The sequence below is a fragment of the Idiotropiscis lumnitzeri genome, chromosome 19 (assembly GCF_059441095.1).
Source record: "Idiotropiscis lumnitzeri isolate Australia: NSW breed Sydney's pygmy pipehorse chromosome 19, RoL_Ilum_1.0, whole genome shotgun sequence".
Taxonomy (NCBI): domain Eukaryota; kingdom Metazoa; phylum Chordata; class Actinopteri; order Syngnathiformes; family Syngnathidae; genus Idiotropiscis; species Idiotropiscis lumnitzeri.
In genome coordinates, this window is record NC_142409.1 from 5,846,595 (window position 1) to 5,869,833 (window position 23,239).

The 23,239-nt window shown below is 41.0% G+C and overlaps 2 protein-coding genes across 5 annotated transcripts in view; both read right to left on the reverse strand.

Annotated features, from left to right (window-relative positions):
• Positions 1-8,282, reverse strand: part of kcnh2b (potassium voltage-gated channel, subfamily H (eag-related), member 2b) — a 133,733-nt gene extending 125,451 nt beyond the window's left edge. For 2 of the 4 annotated variants that reach the window (XM_088282446.1, XM_088282443.1), the window contains exons 1-3: positions 8,102-8,282; positions 7,696-7,804; positions 5,757-6,501 (exon numbers count right to left, since the gene is read on the reverse strand). In XM_088282446.1, the coding sequence (XP_088138572.1) occupies positions 5,757-5,832 (76 nt within the window). In that variant the 5' untranslated portion in view covers positions 5,833-6,501; positions 7,696-7,804; positions 8,102-8,282. Of the gene's footprint in view, positions 1-5,756; positions 6,502-7,695; positions 7,844-8,101 lie in introns of all 4 variants that reach the window. The other 2 variants (XM_088282444.1, XM_088282445.1) reach the window with 2 other exon arrangements.
• A 2,439-nt stretch (positions 8,283-10,721) lies between these two features.
• The window catches only part of sspo (SCO-spondin), a 52,178-nt gene continuing 39,660 nt past the window's right edge, over positions 10,722-23,239 (reverse strand). The window contains exons 103-117 of the mRNA XM_088283040.1: positions 22,855-23,016; positions 22,661-22,777; positions 22,252-22,390; positions 21,978-22,174; positions 21,738-21,905; positions 21,020-21,147; positions 20,672-20,823; positions 20,318-20,364; positions 19,665-19,829; positions 19,006-19,223; positions 18,037-18,132; positions 13,908-13,968; positions 13,429-13,559; positions 12,152-12,302; positions 10,722-11,071 (exon numbers count right to left, since the gene is read on the reverse strand). Coding sequence (XP_088139166.1) covers positions 11,049-11,071; positions 12,152-12,302; positions 13,429-13,559; positions 13,908-13,968; positions 18,037-18,132; positions 19,006-19,223; positions 19,665-19,829; positions 20,318-20,364; positions 20,672-20,823; positions 21,020-21,147; positions 21,738-21,905; positions 21,978-22,174; positions 22,252-22,390; positions 22,661-22,777; positions 22,855-23,016 — 1,955 coding nt within the window. The 3' untranslated portion in view covers positions 10,722-11,048. The remainder of the gene's footprint in view (positions 11,072-12,151; positions 12,303-13,428; positions 13,560-13,907; positions 13,969-18,036; positions 18,133-19,005; positions 19,224-19,664; positions 19,830-20,317; positions 20,365-20,671; positions 20,824-21,019; positions 21,148-21,737; positions 21,906-21,977; positions 22,175-22,251; positions 22,391-22,660; positions 22,778-22,854; positions 23,017-23,239) is intronic.

The window sequence follows — 23,239 nt, forward strand, 5'->3', positions numbered from 1 at the left end:
ACTTTTGAATTTATAAATGCTTTGCAATGACTCTTTTGGTAATATTTGAAATATTTTGAGCATCTCCCCTTCATTTGAATATCAAGGTAATCATTTGTCTGCAGGCTAAAAGTTTTGTGATAGTATGAGGTTACAATAGACTATACGTATATCTATGTTGTTAGTGTGTATGTGTGTCGTACTGAGAAAGATAAGGGAGTGAGAGAGAGACAGTGGGAGGTTGTGTGGGTGGGTGTGTCGAGGGGGTTCAGTTGCCATGGCGATGGAAGAGCGTGTGCGTGTGTGGGGGGGGGTGCGCGTGTGTGTGTGCGCGCGCACTTTAAGCTGCCGAATGGAAACATCCTCCAGGGAGGACGGTGGATTCAAGCATTGTAATTGGCCAACGTCCTTCTCTAAGGAGCATAACAAATAACATAAAGCCCCAAAAGGTTGCTGTGGCCTCACTTTGAGGTCATAAATGTTGTTTGTTGTTGTGGTACAGCATGCAGTCTAGTCCTCTATGCCAATATGTGTGGGTGGGGGTGTGTGTGTGTTTAGCATGAAATGCCAACGTGACCATTTTGTTCTTTTTTTTTTTTCTAAGTGAATGTTTGTTTTTTTTGTCCAGACATCACATTAACGTGATCATTAAAAAAATAAATACAAAATAGGACATACTTGTATTTTATGTGACAGTGACGATATTTTACTTAAGAAATGCTCCTCGTACCACATAATGTCGAAGCACACAGTGAGCTCGCCACACAATATTGTAATATAATATTAGTTTCAATCAAAGCTTAAAGAAAACAAATCAGCCGTAAAGCTCTCAGACATGAATTATGCATAGTCAGTCAATGGCTGGAAATAAATAAACAGCGTACCCTGAGGCCTAACGCGGACATTTCACAATAAACCCACATGAGACGAAGACACGTTTGAGATTTATTTTTTTTTAACTATAACAAAATAGACATTTTGGAATCAACTTTTTGTGCCAACCAAAAACTTTGATTAGGAAATGAAAGCAACACACCGGACCTATGTGATCTGAAATGGCTCACCACCACTTTGTATGTTTACAAAATTATAAATAAAAGTTTGAGTAGTAGAGCATTTCCTCACTTTCTCCTTTTAATTATGCCAAAATGCGGGAATAAACAACCTTCAGTTCAACTCTGACAATTGATCCAACAAAAGTGATTCAAACTAAAACGACAAGCTGAGGCAGAAGTATTGCAAGACCTCCAATAGTTTTTCACATATGAATAAATAAGCAGCTAAGGGAATGAAAACGATTACAAAGTCCCAAGTGCTCACACGAGTGTTGAGGAGTTGCATAGCCAAATCTGGGCACGCCAATGTGATTCGATTGCCTTGATTGGATTATTTGTTATTTAGTATTCCTTGCTGGCTGAACTCCATAAACTGCACATGGAACATTGCGGATGGGGCGCAGCAATAACCCATTACATTTTGGTTTTAATCCAAATAATGGTTTAGATACGATAATTTATTTCCACTTTCCGTCATTACCGTCAACTTGCATTGGGACCAAGCCGAATGACGACCATGATAGGCAAACATCAAAGTGTGACTCTATTCGAAGTACATACGGCTGTGCCCTTTCATTTCACATAAAAGTAGGGCTTGCGTCTATATTTCCATGTATTTGTACAAAGGCCATCCTGCTCTATGTGGAACTTTTCATGGAAGCAAACATCGCTCTGCCCATCGATTTCCCTCCAGTGCACATGTCAATAAATGCATGCCAAATAGCTCTGACCTCTTGCTCATGTCTGTTGAATAACCCAATGAGCAGCTACATCCTGACAGCGTAGGTTTAGCAGCCACTGCACCCTTGACCTCTTTGATTCCTAAACAGTATATGCGCTTGGCTCAGCATACTTCAAACTGTTGATGATGTCATTCGGAACGCATGGTTGACAGCAGATTATCGCTCTGACAATATGAGCCATCACAGAGGCCTGAAGCACATTGGGTGAGAAGCAACATTTTAGATAGTTTAATTCATATTTCAGAAAAAACGACTTACAGGTATAAAGTTCTCCCAGTCCAGTGACGGCAAATCAATTGCACGTTTTTCAGTCCTGTGAGTGGAATGGCCAAGAGCCTGGAGCCGAATTCCTCAATGCTATGACCAGCGCACGACACAGTGCTCTAAATCTGCTGTAGTTTTCTCTCCTTAATCATCTTTCTCCAAGGTTGACTATTAAACATCCACAGTGAGCGATCCGAGCACATTATTTCAAAAGCACGACGCCACAGCCAAAGTAAATTAGTCTGCCATGTCCGTTGGAGCGTGGAGATTGCTTTTCTCTCCTGACTCATTCCCACCTGCGATGGTTTCCATCACGAACAACGCGACAAACACAATCGCCCGGCTTCTGATTGTCGCCCGGATAAAAAAAAAAAAAGGTTTAGCCAGATATCATGTTGATAAAGAGCCATCAAAGAAGCCATTTCTGTATCGGTTGACTTTAGTAGGGTCGCGGGTAACTGGAGCCGATCCCAGCTGACTTCAGGTGAGAGGCGGCGTACAACTTGGACTGATTGCCAATGGGTCACAGGGTACATTTAGACAACCATGCAAATCTACGGAAAATTTTGAGTATTCAATTAGCCTTAAATGTGTATTTTTGCAAAATTGGCAGAAAGCCAGAGCAAGCAGTGAAAAGCCGCACAGGCGTTGAGAAAACATACAAAAAAGATGTTCAACAGAGTTCGCCTGAACAACACAAATGGTAAGTTTCAGAAATGCCACAAGTTAGATACTTGATTTATTTATTAATGTTTTACTTGGGAGCCAATATAATTGATTGGATTGTTTTTCCTAGTTATGTTGCACTCTTGCATAATCATAAGGCATAGCCCCTTTTTTGAAAAAGCAGTTGAGTGAACAAAAAATTCCAAGGCAACAAACTTAAAATTTCAAGTTAGGCAATACGACAAAATATTTAAATTTTGTTGTTGCGAATGTTGGCTCTGTCACATAAAATAAGAGTTGACAGAAATAGTTGACCCATGTATTGTTTCCAAACTTAAACTCAGCAAATTATTTTGGAGGAAACCGCTTTGTTGTGCCAACTAGCATTGTTGCCATAAATGTCAAATTTATATTTGAAAAGTTGTTAACCTAAAACTGTTTTAGCCCCCAACAAATCTCAAGTTCTATTTTTTTTTTTACAGTGTATAGGGCAGGCGTGGGAAAACCACGGCCCGGGTGCCACATGTGGCCCATTAAATATATCAAGCCCGCCGAACTTGACAAAAATTTGTTTTATTTTCTAAATTATGTGTTTTTTCAAAGACATATTTGTTGTAATGCTTTTGTTGAATGTATTTTTTTTTCTCCGATGAGGTGAGGTTACCAAAACACTCCATCCATCCAGCCCCTCAGTCAAATTTTAGAACCCATTGAGGCCCGCCAATCAAAAAGTTTGCAGACCCCTGGTATAGGGGATAACGGCATATGAAAGCCACACCCACTAGTTTTATTGAACATTAAACAAGATGCAATACATCGATTTAGAGACTTTTTTTTGGCACAGAAGAAGCTAATAGGTGCCGAATGAAATGCCTCCTCATTACACCACAACCATTAGACGGGGCCCTACATCGCCATTAACATGCTTTGTTAGGCAAACTAAAAGACCACCTCCTACCTCGTGAGAAATCTTTGGGAAGCAATGAGTCACCGAGACATTTGGAAAGCGCTGATGTGTGGTTATGGACCTTTCAGATGCACATTTTGCTCCCCATAAATAATCATCCCGCCGGGTAATGAAGGTGCAACCTGCCACTCGCTTGAACAGATGTAAATCTGTGATGAAGACGTGTTGGAGAAATGCACCCAGCGTAATGACGTGGACCAGAAAGCGAGTGGAAAATGTTCACCTTTATAGAGTCAGGGAGGATTCTGCGGATTAATGTCAAGTACTCACGTTCAAGGTCTGCTAAGCACCTTGCGCGTTTTGAACCGCTTTGCTTTGTAAAATAAATATTGGTAAACTAAAATATTCTAGACAATTTCAGTTGTGGTGTATAGCTGCACTGTATAACGGGTTCAATCAAAACGGAGCATTCGTAAAGGCAATACTGATCCAGCTCTTTTTAGATTGTGCATTTGCATCAAATCTCTACTAACTCGTGCCATTTCGGTCCTATTTGGAGCTGCTGGCGGGAGGTAATGCAATCAACCTGGCAACCTGAGCTGATACAACAACCCAGTAGCACCAGCACCCTCCTCTTCATCATGCCCTGGGGTGAATTTCCAGAGAAACGGTGCCATTGTGAAGCACAGAGGCTTGTTTGAAGTCTGCTCACATATTCACGAGGGGAAAAAAAAAAAAAACGTGAATGATACACATCAAAGTTCCAGGAAGAGGGTGAGGGACAGGAGACTTGGGTAGACTACAGCCTGGTTACACAATTTGTAATCTGGACACCTTTCTAGCTCCATGCCCATGGGCACAACGAAACCAAATTGATTTTCAAGTGCCCAAATAAACGAACAAGATGATTATATTTTTTTGCCTCCTCACAATAATGTAGCTTCCTTACCCAAACTGACTCATCTCATCTAATAACTGTCGTGGGTGCTACTAATTAATCTCAATTGCAGTAAATAACCATAAATACAAAAGGAAAATGAAAATCAATTTGGCACAAAATGCGTCACTCTGTTTTGTTTTATACTGCACTATTATCTGATCATCCACTTTGCTGGTTTCTAAGTTCAGTTTTCCTGCGGCTCACTTGATATTGTGCATCGTCTGTCCTGATTGTGGATGTATTGCCCAGCTGATGCAGAAGGACGCTGAGGATTGATTATGGAAAAGCTGTTTCAGCATTTTGAACAATATAGCCAGCATACGGTCCATGTACTAGTACACTCTGTCTTCACTTGGGTGACAATTCACTAATTCAGGTATACTTGTTTGCCAAAGTTATCCTAAATATATTAGTGAGGATAATGAACATACAAAACATGGACCTTAAAAAAATCCCCCCTATTGATTAAATGATGATGAAAATGATTTACCATGACACTTATTTTTGCACTATATCAACAAAAGAAAAAAAATGCACAATTACTTGTACTCATACGTTTTATGACATAGTGAGCTAAAATTCTACTCGTTAACATCAAGTGTTTCACTATTAGCTAAATGGCAAAGTTGTCCTATTTGTGAGGTCCAAACATAAAAAAAACAAAAATATATATATTTTAATTTAAGTTGGAACCATTTTAAAATATAAATTTTTATTTTTGTTATTTTAGATTTAACATTATGCCAACTTAAATTCTGTAAATTCTTATTAGTTATGTGTGAAAGCTAAAAAAACTTTAAATATGTTGGTGAATTACGTAATTTTATATTTTATCAAAGTTCATCACCTTGAAATTTTGAGTTGACTCTACTTTTTTTTTTTAAGTATACATGGACCTTAAAATGAATATCAAGTATACTAAAGCCATGTTGAGCGTTTATTTGACAGCTTGCTCAATGTTACGTGAGTAATCCAAACGTGGCACTTATAGGAATAATATTACAACTAAGCAGTCACTCAATTAGTGTGCCAAATTGAGTCCAAAGAATATACTACAGTACAAGGACCTTCAACTGGAAATGAAGAATATCAAATCAACGCTCAATCATCTTTTTGGTCATCAAATGAACATCTGTGATTGCACACAGTAAGGACAGAGTGTATTTAGCAACACTATTATTGGACAACCATTTGGCACTTACTTTGACTGTCGAATTTCCTGATGATGGTGTCCAGGAAGGTGTTCTGCGGAGCCACATGGCCTCTCCGGACCGGCATCTTCGATGCAGTGGCCCCAGGACTTTATCGGGACTTTGCTGGACTTTAAAATAAACTACTCACAAGGAGATCCTGACAGCTCGGTCCGGTCAGGGATGCGAGTTGGCTTGAGTTTTTCCCTCCAGGTAATGAAAGTTGTGTCCTTCCTATAACGCGCAGCTGATGTGAGGCGTTCACTGCCTCACGTTAGCGAGATAGAGGGAGCGACGGTGTCTGGTTCTGTCCCCCCTTTGGTGGTGTTGGTAGTGATGGAGAGGGAGGAGGGCGTTTGTCAGGTGATATATCCTCCTCTCAGTGGAGCTCAGCCACAATACTCCTCTCATGGCGCACGAGAGCACGCTCCTGTGAGGCGGACTGGGGGAGCTTGGCTGCGAGCGTCGTGGTGCGTGGAGCCATGGAGGGCTGCTGCCTTTGTTTCTCTTCTCATTCCACTTCTTCTCAGTACAGGCAAATAGTTCGAAAAAAGAAAGAATATCCACCTTGATGAGTATTTCTGATGTGCTTTGTGTTGTTCTAATTCTCCTCCTCCTCTTGCTCTTCCTCCTTCGTTGTGCGCTTTTTGCTGGATGACTTCAGCTCCACCGGCTCTAGCTGCGCCTCTTTAACCCTTTATGGCTCCACCATTCTCCGTACAGTTTAGTGTTTAGAGAAGTCCCAAGTGTCCCCATTCTAAAAAAAAACAAAAAAACAAACATAATTTATGGCTCATATATATCCGATTTGGAGGACATTTTCTCTCCCAACCCGCATGAATTCTCAAATAATCCAAGCACAAACGCCCGAGAAATATGCACTTGTGTAAATTGTCTTTGGACAAGATGTAATTGCAGATTTAGGAAAACTGACACCTGGTGATTATTTATAATACAAAACAGCTGGTGGACACCCCATCAGAATGTCTTTTTCTTCTCGCATGATGAACAATTTACATATCAAATAGCGAGCCTAACTTTTTTAAAATCAGAAAAAAAACATTGTGTTATCACATAATTAATTTAAACAGTAATTAATTTTTAATAAGCCCTGTTACTCAAACTATCCATCTATATAGGAAGAGAAAAAAAGTGAGCTACCTTCTAGCGGAGATGACGTCATCGAGCTATTGGCACTGACCTCGCTTTTGTTCTTCATATTTTTTTTTACCGTTTTTAGCCGGGATTAAATCAGTCAATAGCAATACAACACACCTGGCATTAATATAAAATGTTCTATTTTTGTTCTTTGCAAGTTTAATACAGTGCTAACACATTGAGCAATAACGTTGATTTGCTTTTGAGCAGCACTAAAATTCAATCAGACTTCATGTAAAATGTTACGTTAATTACCAGGGGTTTATTCAGTTTTTCTTTTCAAAACATGTTTACGGGTGCCGAGTATTGTAACAAGATTGCCCCAAACAAATTATATATATGAAAAAAATATTCCCAAAAAATGAACAGGTGTTTGTTGAGCTTGATGGATAAAATTACAAATTACTTGAACCCTGTTTTCTTTGGCAACATAAAATATAAAATACACGATGCGTTTCGAAAAATGCTAGTTTCTAAATTGTCATCTATCTTCTGGAATGGCCCGCAAAGGAAATATACCTCACTCTTGCTGTGGCGAAAATTCTCCATCACATGAAATGGCACCCAAAGGCCAGACCGATTTTAAGCATTTATGAGGCAGTTGGTGTCAAATGGAGGCGCTTCCTTTGTGTTCCATTGCAGGTTAAACCTATAGACCGCACGCGTAAAACGTCTGGCGTGACCAGTGCATTCGAATTTAGGTTCAATTAACACTCAAACGTGACATGTGGAAGGATACAAACATGCAAATAAAAGAAAAGAAAGGCGATGCTGCAGATACCGCATGACCTACTTATTTTAATTGGCGTGAATTACGCTGGGGTTGGGGATTCACCTCCCCTTCATCTACGTCACAACGCGGGGTTCCCCACACGTCAGGCAGGGGATGCTGCCTTCAATGACTGTCGGATAATATGAAACGGAGTATGGCACGTAAGTGACTGAAATACGGTAGCAAAACACGTAGGTGTCAAATATTCATGTTCAGTCTCGCAGAAATCCAGACAATACATTCGGGTTTAAGTGTTAAAAGTATAAATGCGTTTATTTAAGTAAAAGCTAAAAAATAATACTTTCAAAAACACGAACAAAAATGTTGAGGTTAACATCCAAGCATAGCAATGATATAAACGCAAAAAACATTTGGCTAAAGTCGATATGAAGTCTCCAGCCCCTTATTTAAGAAACGTTCATTTTACCTGAATTTGCGTGTTCGGCAAGTTTTTGGAACGTCCTCGCTGCTGGTGTTCTTTTGGGACTATTGGTTTGCGTTCTTGTTCCCGGATATTTTAAGGCTAAGACGATACGTTTGCATTGTCCCAAGTGTGACGAATTGTCTTTGATTTTGTCATTGATTTGCGGAATGTGCAGGTGCGGTGGATGGCGAACAAACCATTAGCGTGTCGGTTTCTAAATCACACTCACCCGCGTGATTTATCTGGACATGTGTTTTTGTTTTGTTTTTGACGACGAAGGCTTTTATAAAAGTAAAAAGGACGCTGAAAAATAAACTTCTGGCAGTAAAGTATACAGGTTTTTTTTAAATACCCTATAGGATAAAATCACTAATACCAAACACAATGATTTTTTTATGGTAGATTGGAGATGATCATATACCATTTTGACTGATTCTTGATTACATTATGCTCACATGGATTGGATTGTTTTTTGACAGTGATGTGTGCCAGAGTAGAATTCATTTTTTCAGGTCGCAGCAGCTGAGGAGGCTTCCAGGTTCATTCTGAGGCTTTCTCCTTAAATCCATTAGAGTAGGGTATGTCACGCCCCGGCTGAGTATAAAACTGCTTTGTTTTCAGTTCCGTCAGCTACAGCTCCCTTAAGCAACATTGCTACTCAGTGCACTGCATTGATCAAAATGACCTGCAATCACGAAGGAACTCATTTTTTTCACAAATCACTGTTTTAATGATTGGAAAGAGGTGATGGATTGCAGCCCTGCGGTTGGATGAGGCCCGAGGAGTCATTTGTCAAAATGTGACATTTTAGTATGAATTAAAAATGCATCAGTTCCCACTCCTATTACATTCTAGAGTATTCACTACATTAGCCAAAAGTCAGAGGAGGCGGGTTGACCAGCCTTCCATCTTCAGCACCCTTATTTAGTCAGGACATGAGAGCAGGGAGGAGGAGGAGGAAAGGATAGAGGGGTAAGAGGTGAAAGAGGATGGAAAAAAAAGATGACTCTTGTTGTGGATCAGCTAAATCTCATTTTTGCTATATATTATTCCACTAAAGACAAAAACCCGAGCGTGCAGTTTTTGTGAATATCGCACAAACCTTTACTGAGTTTATCATTGTTTATTTACATTGAAGCAGAGCATGAGAATAGTTGTTCAGGGATTAAACAATGTAATGCTCTGTGAGCTAACTGGAAGTACCTTATCACAGTCAAGCAGCCATTTCCTGTTAAACCTGAAGCCACCTACGAAAACAAATGAAAATACGATTTCATATGTGTAAAAATGTCATGCGTTTATCTTAAGTGTATCTTAGATCGAGAGCATTTAACAAAAATGTATACTTTGTGAGCAGTTTTCTATGAGTTATTATTACGTTCGACTGAAATACTCAGCAAAGTGTGAAGCATTTTAAGTATTTACTAGAGCCCTGAAGTCATTTGTTAGATTTCTAAACCATTATCTATTCAAATGAAAATATGAACTGGGGAAAACAGTTCTCATAGTAACTGTGGTCAGATAACCATAAAAACAACTCGCTGCCTCTCACTGGATGGTGAAATAATGTGTGCGTGGGTTCTTGCCAGGTGCTTTTCAGTTTCCTCCCCTTGGTCAAAAGACATGTACAGTATGTTAAGAACGAATATTCCTGTCAGCACTCCAGACCAAATCAAAGGTAGAGAGAACTGGAATTGGTCCCAGCGCATTTTCAGCTGCAGCTGCCCACTAGTGGATGTGTGCAAAGGTTATATTTTGACGTTGGCGGTATAGTACAGTGGAACCTTGAAGGTGAAACGCAGTCTGCTCTGTCGCTTTGTTTGGATTTTACCCCCCCCCCAAAAAAAAAAAAAATTAAAATAAATATTATTAAGAATTTCTTCTTTTTTTGGCAAAGAAAAGTACAAGGGGAAAAAGTATGACTCGTGTAAATGTGCAAAATGGGCCAAAATTATTCATTAAAAAAATCATAACTCACTTACTGTTCATTTTATAATATGCCTGCAATCAACTTTTTTTTTGGACATATTGGGATGCTACCCATGTCTGCCAATTTGCCTAGGCTTCGATCAAACGGATTGGATTTTGTTTTTCCACTGTAAGAGGCACTACAGAGTTTTTTTTTGTAATTGTGTGTGACAACTGTGAAATATTCAAATTTCCACCAGGCCGGATGAGTGAACAAAGTTTGGTGAGTTTTGATGCATATTTAGGCCCTGGAAATATTTATTGTGCACAAAATTTAATAGGAATAATTTCGCCGAAAACATTAGGGGCCTCCCACCACACTCACACCTGCGCAACAATCATGATGTCTAATCAACGTTTTGCCATGCCACACCTGTGAGATCGACCAAACGTTTTGAGATATTGAACAACACTTGGGAGGAATGGGCATTTTGCGTTTGAGTTCAACTAAAAAAAAAATGGGAGCAAACACAAAAGTGCAAGGACAGAGATATGTACTGCTTTTCATATTTCTGGTACGATAGGTGTCATCCCATTTTTCCTTCTTTACCAAATCCGGTAACCTTTCATGCAGTACAGATCCATAATGTGGATTTATCTTGCTTTGGTTTGAAAAAATAAAATGCACAGTTGAAAAATAATAACAGCCCACATGTTGCTTGTGTACAAAGGTTTATTGAACCCTATATATGTCATTAAAAATCTGCTTTACAAAGATTTGTCGTGAACAAAACTGTACTTTAATCATCATTGAAAGTAGAAAGGTCATATTTCGATTAAACCATAGGCCTTTTCATCATATATATAAAAATAAAGTAGATAAAAGTTTGCACATTACAAATATGAAACACAGGGATGTTTGGAATGAAAAGTATAGTTTTCAGTCATATAATGACTAAGGACGACATACTGATGGTGGACATAATAACACACATGAAATGTACACATGAATGTACATGTTTCTGACATCATCAGCACGTGTTCATCGCCTGGACAGGTCACCTCCTGTGAATCAAGTGAAACCATAGCGGAACAGTGAGACGCATGAAGTGGACGTTGATGTTCCTTTGTGATGAAAGACGGCTGCATTTGTACAGCCTGAACGGAGAGTTTTTAAATAGTTACAAAATACTCAAAGTAAGTCAAATGTTGAGTGTGAAGCATTTTTCAGCTTTGCTTGCATTCTAGGTTTATTGTTTAAAACACCAAACTAATAATATGGAAATTTTCTGCAGGCGCGTAAGATATATTTGCATGTAACACAAGCACTGTATGTAAAAACACTAAAAGTGTGTGGGGGGGGGCAATGTGTGTCATCAACAGGCTTGGCGGTTGCGATCATGAGAAGAGAGAACTTACACATATCAACTGATGGCAGCTTGTTTTTTTTTTTTTTTTTGTGCGTGTGTCACAGATTGATTGCCATAGTGACCAAATCCGCCAGACGTGGTGTCCATGGGATTGTAGCACTGAGAAGGGAATTTGAGCCGGGGATGCTCCGTGTTGTGCGGCGGCTACATCCAATTAGCTTACGCAATCGGAGGTGGGATCTGTGATTGAATTATTGATGGGGGGGGGGCCTCAGGCTAACATACGTTCCACGAAGGCTGTGTGAAAGCGTTGGATAAGCGTAATTGTAAATGGGCAAAAGCATGGATGAAATGCGAGCGAAAGGTGTCATGAAGTTCAACTACTCAAATCAATACGGACAAACTCCATTAATTGATGGATTCAATTACCGTAATCAGGGCTTGGGCCCGAGTATTTTCCCCCTGAATCCTGACCTTAATCACATCTGATAATTTGGACAGCTTACTCTGGATAGCCCTTAAAAGTGAACAACAGTGAACCTGTGCACAGCTTTCGGCCATTTGTTGTTTTTAACCTCTCGTCCATTTCAAAAGACTTGCTTCACTGCCATCTTGTGCCATCTCAAAGTATTACTTTAGAGTCAAGAAACTATCTTAAAATCAGTTGAGGCGTTTGATTGCATTTACCATCAACCCGATCGACCAAAATGCTTGCGCCGCATTACAATACGCGGCAGACATTCAAATCACTTTGGTTGCATTCGCTTTCCCTCACCTTGGCAGCTGGTGCACTCACAGCTGTGTATGACAGGCAGGACGACCGGCTCGCTCTCGCCACTGTCACACCGCAAGTTGAGAAAGCGTACTGGGTTGTTCGGGTCCAAACGGTAACTGCAGCACTCACACACCGACCTGAGGTAGGGCTCCTGTGTCGAGATTCGAGAGGATGCTTATTAAAGCTTAATGAACAGATCAAATCTATTCACAAGTGGCTTGGTGAAGGATTAGGTTGTTGTACACCTGCAATTCTACACACCTGCAAACAACCTCAATGATGAACATATCTGAGCAATATTATCCCTGTCATGTCATGGCAAACATTTTATACAACTTTTGTGTTGGCAGTCAAGCATTTGTTGACGATGTATGCCGATTCTGATAACTGCATAGATGAGCATACTATTTCTTCACCGGTTACCATGCCCTGTTGCCACAGTAACAGTAGGTAATGACACATTTGGCTCAGCTGATGTTTATTTTTACTAATCTCTCAGCATGACTGGCTCTATTTTTAAAGTGGAGATGTATGGATGCCAACAGAGAACAAAGTCGCCATGGTGATGCGGTGCGGTCTCTGCTGTCTTGCGTGGAGAGTGAAGATGGGAAAAAAAAGAAAGGAGGTTCAAAAGAGGCAGACAGAAACTTTAACAAGCTCAACACGTGACCAGCAACATTCTCCTTCACGTGCGCTAATCAACACGTCTATATTTAGCTCAATGAGGACTCGACAGCTAAATGGTGCACGTGCCCAAACAGAGAATGTCTCTTCGCATGGAACATCGTTTGGAGTTGGAGCCTATTTGCTGATCACAGCAACTTTCTTGACAGTCAGTTTTAGTAAGAAAGAGTTAACCATCGCTGAGAGTTGCAACAATGTAGAGAAATTGATTAAATGAAGGCTCCTTGTTTGAAAAATGTGTAAGCTGCAGCACTCAAAAGTCGATGTACCACTGTACTTCAAAAATATATGACCTCCAAATTTGAGCGCAGTCGTAAAACAGCTTTAATAGCATCTTCCAACTTTCAAGGCACTTGAAGCACTTTTACAATATTGCTCACACAAAAATGGAGCCGTATGCTGACCATTGGAGGGAAAATAAACAGACCAAGGATACAAAGTAAGATGGAACCAGCAACATTATGAGATAATAACCGTGCCACTTGAACCAAGCCGCCCCCAGGAGATGATGCTTACGAGTCAGTTGCGAACACCGAGTGTGTGCGTGTGTGTGTGCGTGTGCGTGTGTGTGTGTGTCCTGATCTTATCCATACCTCCAAGATGACATCAGTCCTGGACAGACAACGCCCCTTGCAGAAGCTGACCTCGACGTTGTCAAGTCGACAGTTTCCCTTTGTGATGTTCTTGACCTGCACGTAGCGAAGGCACTCAGGCGCAGTCTCGTCTGACACAGGAGAGGAGGCAGACGAGGGGTGGAAATAAAATATAAGCAAGTTAAAAGAAATAATGTAGATCTGCCTCAATTTGCATAAAAAAGGGAAGAGGACAAAGCCGCGAGAGGGTAGGGCCAGAATCTTTCCTGAGGAACAAAGTGACACGGCTGCCCTTAACATGCGAAGAAACGAGATTTAAGGCCAAGTGTAGGTTATATAATCCAATCTCCTGCTAATTGGCCGCCGCTGCAGCAGCCTGCGCTATGTTCTCTGCCATTTTACGAAACACAAAGGATTCTCCAAAATTTGGCTGCTTCAAACATTGTCTGGGTTGCATTTTCTGTATCTTTCTCATTTACCTGGAAAAGGTTTCCTGCAGACTGGACAACAGCTGCCTGGTTCCTCTACTTTGACTTCCCCCTGAGAAGAGGATGCCGTCTGTTTAGAATCAAACTTACTGTATTAACAATGATCAATCACATTTCTGTCTATCATCACGAGTAGAGAACTTTTCTGTGAAAATGTGAAAAAAAAAGTCTCTCGGACCAGTGATTTTTAAGTTTCAGAAAATATGTATGTATGTATCACTTTTGCTGAGGTTTCCTGCTTCAATAAAAGGATATTAACAATTTTGCCTACGTGCTAAAATGGAGGTGTTGAATCTACTGAGAGATTTAGTCTAAAGAAAGGCTGGCTGTCCCATGATGCTTTGGTCTGAAAATAGCTGCTTTGAGAATGCACGGCAACTCAAAGTCTGACAGCGGGCTACCGACACCTGCTTGAGCTCAACCCAGAATCTTCAGCCATCTGCATCATTATTCCATCAAACATCAACACACCTAACTGTTCACCTCAAGGACGTTCCCGCCCACTCGGCACCGCCGCCAGTCTTCCCTCAGGGATGGCAGGAACCGACTCACTAAGAGGGTGGGAGTGCATAAGCAGAACCACTTGAAGAGTTTTAAGCGCATGTGAAATGTTTCTTGCTTGTTTACAAAAGTCATCGGAGAAGGGAATTTGAGGGATAGCGACCGAGCCTTGCCATGAAAAGTGCAAATCCGTCAGTAATTATTCCTGAACAGGTTGCGTTAAACGTACATGCTGCTACATGTTGGTTCCACCGAGCCAACAAAATTCAATGTGGCGCTGAGAGTTAAGCGGCGATATAAATAACAACGACACTGAAAGCACTTCAAGAAATGACCTTTAATATAACAAACGGGATAACTTTTTGCGTCAAAGGGAGATTAGGGGCTTTAGAATACTGTTAAAAAAATAGCAGCCGCAGACCTGTGTGCACCATACCTTTGAAGCTCACCTTGTGATCAACTCACCTTGAAAGTTTAACCTGTCAGCAGATTTTATTTTTACCCCAGCCTTCATAAAGCACCGGTGAGCTAAAGACATACATTAAGCAAGAAGATAATTGCCGTAGATGTTATGACACGCTTACAATTGATTTTCACTTCGTCCCTGACTACTATTTTAAGGCTTGTTGGCTCATAATGATGTGCAGGACTGGTTAGAGAAACCAAACATTGTACCTGTCAAATGGACTCCGAAAAATGGATACATATTTTATAAGGAGATTTTGTTTTCTTCTGCCTGTACACTGCGCATACATGATTGTCCACTCAGACGGCAAGATGACCATATAAGCGCCCATGAGTTCTCCGACAGATCTAGTCCAAACAGAAGCGGGAAAATGCTTCGCAAATGGTAAGAGACTACCAATAATTTCTCATGGATCCAAATTTTCAGGAAAAAATATGTGACTTGATTAATTATTTGATAACTGCGCAATTTGAAAATAATTAATTCCCTTAATTATGTTTGGTTAGATGTGCACTGAGCTATGATTAAAAAAACACATTTTGGTCCTGTTGCAGTGCGTTGTTTTTCATTTTCATAAAAGAAATAAGGTTATCATATTTGCCCAAAAATGTTAAGTTTGTTTATTACTCAATATTTAGTGACCCTTTTTCATCTTGCACTTGACAAGTCACGCCATATATTTATTAAAAAAAACTAAAACTAATACTAAAATGAAAAAAAAAAAAACATCTATAAAACTATAATGAAAAAATCATAACTATTATAAACCTGAATAGAAGTCAAATATTTACCAGAGGCAGAGGGTAAACCAAAGCCGGTAGTGCAGGCTTGTGGGTGGATCCGGCAATCCCATATTGATCCGCTTCAGCCAGTGACTTTTCGAGAACATCCCCCACAATGTGCGCTTTAAACTAAATGACACATTTGTGACCACCTGAGACATTGCGTGAACTGGACCCCCCTAGGGTAGCGTTCAGCAGATAAACAGGCCTGGCATACTGCTCTGGGAAAATCTACTTGTCTACTTGTGTTTGCAAACAGCAAGTGGGAAAAAGTGTATTTTGGATCAAGAACAGGCCCAGAAACTATTAAAAAATTTATCTTTTCATTGGCATTTCACCAGGTATGTGAATACTCCACTCGTACCGCTGTTTCTTCATGCATTTGTTTTAGATAATAACCAAGCTAAAAAAAAATTGTTTTCGAGCACATCCCCAGTGCAAACAATCACTCAACTCTGTAATAAAGACTAGAATTGAGATCAATGATTCATGGGGTGTTTGAAAGAAAAGCAGGCGTAATTATTTCTAAGAAGAAAAATGTAGTAATCTAAATAAGATTCAGCTTCACAAGAGTATTTTGTTTGACTATTATTGGATCAATATCTCAGAAAATGACATACAGGGAGGTCTCGGTAATGAACAAATTTGTTCAGCCACTACTGTTCAGTGTATATGATTAACATACGCGGGTCGTGCATTTGGCACCTGGTAACTGCCGCATTGCAATTATAGAACGAATGTGTAGATTCGATTGACTTGGCGGCACAAATAGGTTGAAATCTGACTGGACAATGAACATCAAACATCAAGTGGAAGCAGTGCAGCTAAGAGAAACGCTACAAAATGAAGAAAGCAGGCTGACTGACTTCGATTGGAATCCATGCAATCAAGGGGCCAGCACTTTGAAGTTGTTGGAGTCGAAAAGTAAACTTCTTGCTATCCGCACATAACTTTCCCTCTAATCGGACATCCTGCAGTGTTTGTGAAATCCACTACCAGCCCGTTTAAAGTAACAGCCCCTCGCCTGTTAGTAGCCAACCGTGATTTTCATAAATGGGTGAAGGCGAGCCAAACGTATTTTTCACATTACTGTTTATCCCAAAAGAAGCAAGGACAAGCAGATTTTCCGAGTCTTTATATTCTAAATGGAAATGTACAAAACGAGAAATCAAATTACTTAGAAGGGGGGTGAAAGTAAGATGCTGAGTCATGGTGTATTTTGTGTTATGGCTGTATGGGACGCGAGCAGCCTATTGTGTGCGTCTGCAGCCTGCGGGCCAGCTAACGCAGTGAAAGATGAAGGTCTGGGTGGGTCATCAAACAACTACCATTATGAGTTGTCCTCCAGGTACACCACAGTAAATAATCTTGCATAAAGCAGTATAGCTGTCCTCTCCAATGCAGATAAATGCACTGAATGGTACATTTGAAAAAGCGAGTGAGAGTGAGAATTTTTATGCCAGAGTAGCTTGTCCACCAAACGCTAGATAAATAAATCATTCATACACCAATATATGGAACTGCTGCCCTGTGTCAGACCCGCAATATGTTTTGTGAAGCTAGGAGAAGAAAGCTGAAAATTATCAGGAAAAAAAAATATATAACCCATTTTGCAAAGACGCACTGAAATTGATATTTGTTAAAAATACGACTGGTTGAAGACCAACCACAAGGGGAGGCAATTTCAATGTGTTTTTTTTTTTTTTTTAAGGAACAGGCACAATTATTTGCACAATCACATTAAACTGTTCGTAGTGAATATGGTGTTAATAATGTGCAAAAATGTTTGGGGATTCTTGTGATTTTTTTGCGGGGGGGTGTTATCTTATTATATAATTTTTGTATATTTTTTTTTCTGTTGCCCAACATTTGAAAATTTGACTCAAATATGTCACCGTTTGAGTGAAGAGAAGTGAGATGTCTGCGTTGATTACACAAAATTGTAGATTCCCTTATACAATGTATAGCCCAAAATTTGTGGGGGTTATTTGAGGGCTGGAATGGATTCATTGTAATCCCTTGTCTTTTGCGGTTCATGAGGACCGGAACCCCCCGTGAAAAAAAGAAAAACGTGGGGTAAAGTTCACCCAAAATTTTCTTTTTTTGATGAATATTTGGGAAAAAGCAGCAAAGCACTGAAGCCGCAAAAAATGAAGCGCGAAGTGACGAGGGAACATTGTGTAAGTACTTGTATGCTATAACCCAACCCATTTATTTTCTTGTAGCGTACGTCAGTTCGGCACAGTAATTCAGTTGTGGCCAGAATTGACAACAGCAGTCAATCGAACTCTGATCGAATTTGAAAATAATAGAGAAACAGAGCAGACGGTCATGTTAAGAACTTGATTAAATGCCAGTGAGTGTGTTTCACCTCATCACAGTGGAGTTCGGGGCACCTCGGCTGGCACAATTTCTTCCCGTTCACGCAACGACATGACAGGCAGTCCTCCTCCCACTCTGATCCTGCCTGGCTCGCACACGCACACACACGGAAACAAATATGCGCCATTTACATTTTTGCTCAAATTTCTGTCCCCAGTCACTGAATTTTTTATGAAGTGCGGCTGGCTCAGATAGCTCAGGATCAATGAATGACATTGCGAAGTAGAGTGCACCGTCCTCACTGTTGTAAAAATAAGGCAAGCTGAGAGCACCAATATAAAAATTGTAATTATAACAGCACATGTTGTTATGTAGACAACAAGGGCCAGCGCATTTATATATGTTAGCGAAAGCGATCGCTGAGACTTTTTCGATTCAGCGGACGAAAAGCACCCGCCACGTGGTGAAGATTTCGTAGCTCACACTCGGCGGCTACTTGGCATAACGGCCATGAGGCGGTTGGTGAGAACAGCCGTTGAGGGTCTTTCAAGGGACATTTGTCATCCCATGCTGACAAGACAAGTGAGCGAGAAAGAGTGGAAGAACGAAAGAATAAAAAAGAAAGAGTCGTTGAGAGAGATATCAAGAAAAGGGGATCTGACCTCTTGTCAGAGTATGATTAATTCTCATAATCCTATAATATCCCTTTCTTCATAAATAATTCCTGGCAGGCTTGCCCAGTTGCGGTCAGACTGCTGCCACTACAGCGCAGCATGCATAATTGATGGCGCTATGGGCAGGAGAGGCATTGTGGTGTAATACGGCCGCCAGGGCATGTCACTCATCTTCTAATCAACCATTTATGAGTAAATAACACAATGGGAGTGAATAAGAGAGAGAGTGAGAACGACAAAGTATGATGAGGTTCAAAGATATGCCACAATGAGGCAGGCACAATCATTACAAGGGGCGATCGTCTGCTTTAGGTGTGAGGCGGCGTTCGCGCGTGTGTGTTTACCTCCTGCACGACGCCATGGTCATGGCAGGGACAGAGAGCAGGGATGACACACGCGGCGTCGGTGTTTCGGTAAAGCCCCTCCTGACACACGCAGCCTTCTGATGAGTGACTGCAGTTAACGGGAGTCGGGGAGTAAATGTCCTCGCAGCTCCTTTCGCACAGCGGAAAGTCTTCTGACAAACTCCTCCTCCTCTTCCATCGTTCCCCGTCAGGACACGCTGCAGAGTGGGAAGAGTGAGTTAGTGATGAACAGGGTGCCAGGGAAAAGGAAATTAGAGAGGGAAGATAAAACCAGAAGATGACAGCATGGATAGAGGAAAAGGGAAATGGGAATTGATAGCTCGCTTAAGGAAGGCAAGTAAGGATATCTAAAATGTGGAATTGCGTTCAAGATTTATTGAAGCGTTTGATGAACGTAAGCGGCATAATTTATGTGATTTTATACAATACAGTACCGAGTCCAAGTAGAGTCTAGTTCATTCCATGACCAATCGAGTCTATTGAATCGATTTCAGCCCCTAAAAAGCACCACAATTTTTTTCTCACGTGACTTTGAACCCTTAGGTCCTAACCCTAAAATTATCCCTCATGCAAAAAAAATAAAATAAAATGAAATGTCATTCTCTAAACGTAACTTGATAATCTCTCCTCATACTCACCACAATCAGAGGCCATGCAAGGAGCAGTGCGGCGCTCAAGACCATCACATGGGACTCCCCCATACTGGCTTGGCTGTAACACAGTTCTGATGGAGCTCTGTTGTCCTGTACCACAGCTCGCTGAGCATGGACCCCACGGGGACCAGTTGGACCATTCACAGTCCACTAGACGATGAGAAAAGGGGACGGCAATATCGTAAAAATAAAATACAAGTCCACATACTAGGTCAAATCCGTGAGTTAATTGACCCACTCAGCATTCACATAATCAATAATCATATAATACTACCATGGCCAATTTATTTCCAACATCATTTTTAATTTAAAAAATGTTTTCATTTTCACTTTAAATACAATGGAAAAAACATGTAAATATTAATATGCATGCTGTATGTAGATATTTATTTTACATATATGAATGAATAATATTCATTTTACTTTCTACCTAGCTCATCTGTCCTTAGCCGGAATTAAAATGACTGCGACTCACTTGTGCCATTACTCAACTAGTGCATTGCGAACTGTTGACACTTGCCACTTGAAAGAAATGACACATTTTTATTGCCCGGGTGCTTTCACTGCTTTGAGTGTGAAATCCTACAAAGTGTCTTAACCGCTTTCAGCGTTAGACGTTGAGGCAGAGCATCACTCACCGTCACAGAGCTCGGAGGTGCAGTTAAACACTCCTCCTCGACACACACTGAGGACAGTTAAGATCATTTAGAGCCATGTTAGCGTACGATACTTCACACGTTTGCGACTAAGTCGTCATCACAGAGCACGGTGGAGACGTACAGTACGACGGGTGTATTAAAAAAATAACAGGACATGGAGGAGAGAAGATTGACACGACAGTACATCATGTCTGCTACAAGACTGTAGTGCTAATCTACACGATATAAAAAGGACAAAAGCTACGTTGAGACATGGTGATAAAATACAGAACAGCACATCCTTGCCGGCTTTAATAACTGAGTAAAATGAGCTCCCCGAAATAATGTGCGTACCATGTGTTGCAGAGGTGTTGGAAGGACGTTCCGGGTAACAGGACTTGTGTCCTCTCCTCCGTGCTCATATTCAAGGTTTGGTAGGAATATGGCAGAGAGAGCAATGAACAGGGGCATTCTGAATGTGACACACACAAGCCTCCATGCAATACCTGGTGAAGACAAAGAAAAAAAGACATTGGACTGGGCAAGCAGAATTTGTATTTGACGCCATAGTGACAAAATAAATGACAGTTTCATGAACTCTGTTAAATTACATTGTATCCCAATACAGGTATATAATTCACTTATTCCATCCAATAACATTCCTACACTTTCAGATAAAGACTCATTATGAAGTATCCAGACCTGTCCAGGTGGGCACGAGCACCCGGCATTACAGGGCCCGGCTAAACACTGAGTGTGGGGCCAGAGATCTTCGCAGGTAAATGGACAGGAACCTGAACAATCACTGATCACCTGGCCATCCGGACACCCTGCAATGGACAACATATGGGGTATTCTTTTACTCATGACAGATGCCAGAAAATGGTGGAAAAGCACTACTTTCCTATTAAACATGGCTAGAACCTGATGAGAAGATACCAAAGATAGCGCCAAAGTAATACTTTTATATTAGACAGGGCTTTAGCCCAAGCAGAAAACAGCAAAAATGTTTTTCCAACACGGCGCGTCACACTTAGGAGTGTTTTCCAATATTTTTCTTTGTCATTTATGTACATATGGGAAGTAAAACATGAAACTGGTAGTCTACTAGGATAATTCCTCGAGTCATTTCTAACATACTGATACCAAGTCAAGTTCATGAAATGTGAAGTCAAAGTAAGATATAGATATGAGCTACGTTGCAAAAAACACAACTAATATTTTTGGGGGCTTAAAATGGTCCTTTAAATTGGGACAACTTTAAAATATAATTTATTGACAAGTCTTTTAGTTGGGGGACAAAACAAGAGACAATTTTTTCTGGTAACTGATTTCTTCGTTATGAAATACCAGAAAGCCATTTAAAATATATTTAGCTCAAATTCTCAACTTTAATTTTTGATATTTCTTTTTTTTTTACCAGTTCTGCAGCTGTTGCTGTTACAGACAATGTGTTGCTCAAGTGGCCCAGCACAAGGCCCACCCAGCACTGATTCCTGGAGGATTGTCTTGTTACGCGTCGACAACCCGCCGCCGCACGTGACACTGCACTGACTCCAGCTTGACCATTCGCTCAACAAACATCCTGCTGGAAGGAAAAAAAAAAAAATCAAAAATCAATACATTGGATCATTAATTGACGTGCAAGTATGTTTAAGACCTGGGCACGGGCGCAAGTCACAGTTTTCTGTCTGGATGGTTTCAGAACAGGGAGGGCTGCCTTCGATGTCTTGGCACAAGCGCGTTCGTGTCCGCTGGCCACGCCCACATGAAGCTGAGCAGGTCGTCCATGAGGTCCAAGGCTCATACCCAGGACAGGGAAGATCGGTGCACACTAGAGTGCCATTCTCACACACACTGTGAACAAAAAGCGGGTTGAGAGTTGTTGTCATGAGCAGAAATGAGCATTTGTGTCCCGATTGTGTTCTACTCACCAGGTGTTGCAGTCCATGATGAGCTTTTCATTAGGCATGAACTCCAATGTCCCATTGCCTGATGGGAGACCACAGCGACATTCTGTCATGGGCACACAATGGCTGTCCTGCAGTAGCTGTCCGTCTGGGCAACGACAACCTGGGAATGGAATGTAGGAAGGAGCAAGGTGAGAAAGTTGATTCGATACGATGACGATAGGATATTCATGTACGGAAAATGTGCTGCTATTAGTATGGGAAATTTAATTTCATTGATTTGACTGTGTTTGTACCATTCAATGCAAGATGGAAATCGATCGACGACCGTTGCTGTTTTTTCACTTACAGTATAATGCGTGTTTCATAGTGTGAAGTCTGTGAGATATGAACAGAAAGATCTCATGAAGAACTTATGGAAGTCATCACGTACCTGAATGACAGCGTCCTTGGAGACACTGCACATGCTCCCATAAGTCAGTGCAGCTGCGAGGACACTGATTGGCACAGGCCTCTTGGTAGATCCGCCCCCTGTCTTCACAACGTTCACCTTGGATAGCGAATAAAAATACGCTTGATTGACCTTTTGTTTCGAGAATCTGCTGCAAAATAGTGGCATTGGTATACCTGGGCAAAGTCCCGTGTTGCAGCTCTGGCTTTGAGTCTGCTGGCCGGAGCAGAGAGGTCCTGGGGGCGTGGCCAGAGGATGCCTGTGGCGTTGCCTGACTCCACCGCTGCACGGCTCAGCACAAACTGTCCACGCACTCCACGCACTCCACTGACATAGATCTGAAATATCGAGAACATGACTAGACTGCATATCATCGATGCAACAATTCCAAATGTTATTATCATTATGACAGAAGCAGAATCATGACTGCTGGTTTTGTAGTCAACCGACATCTGTTGTTTGTGTGCAGGCATACTGGAGCAATTAAGATGTGATTTTGCGCTCCCAAATTATAGTTGATTGGCATTTACATGAATCACTTTCCAGAACTCTTGTTTCACG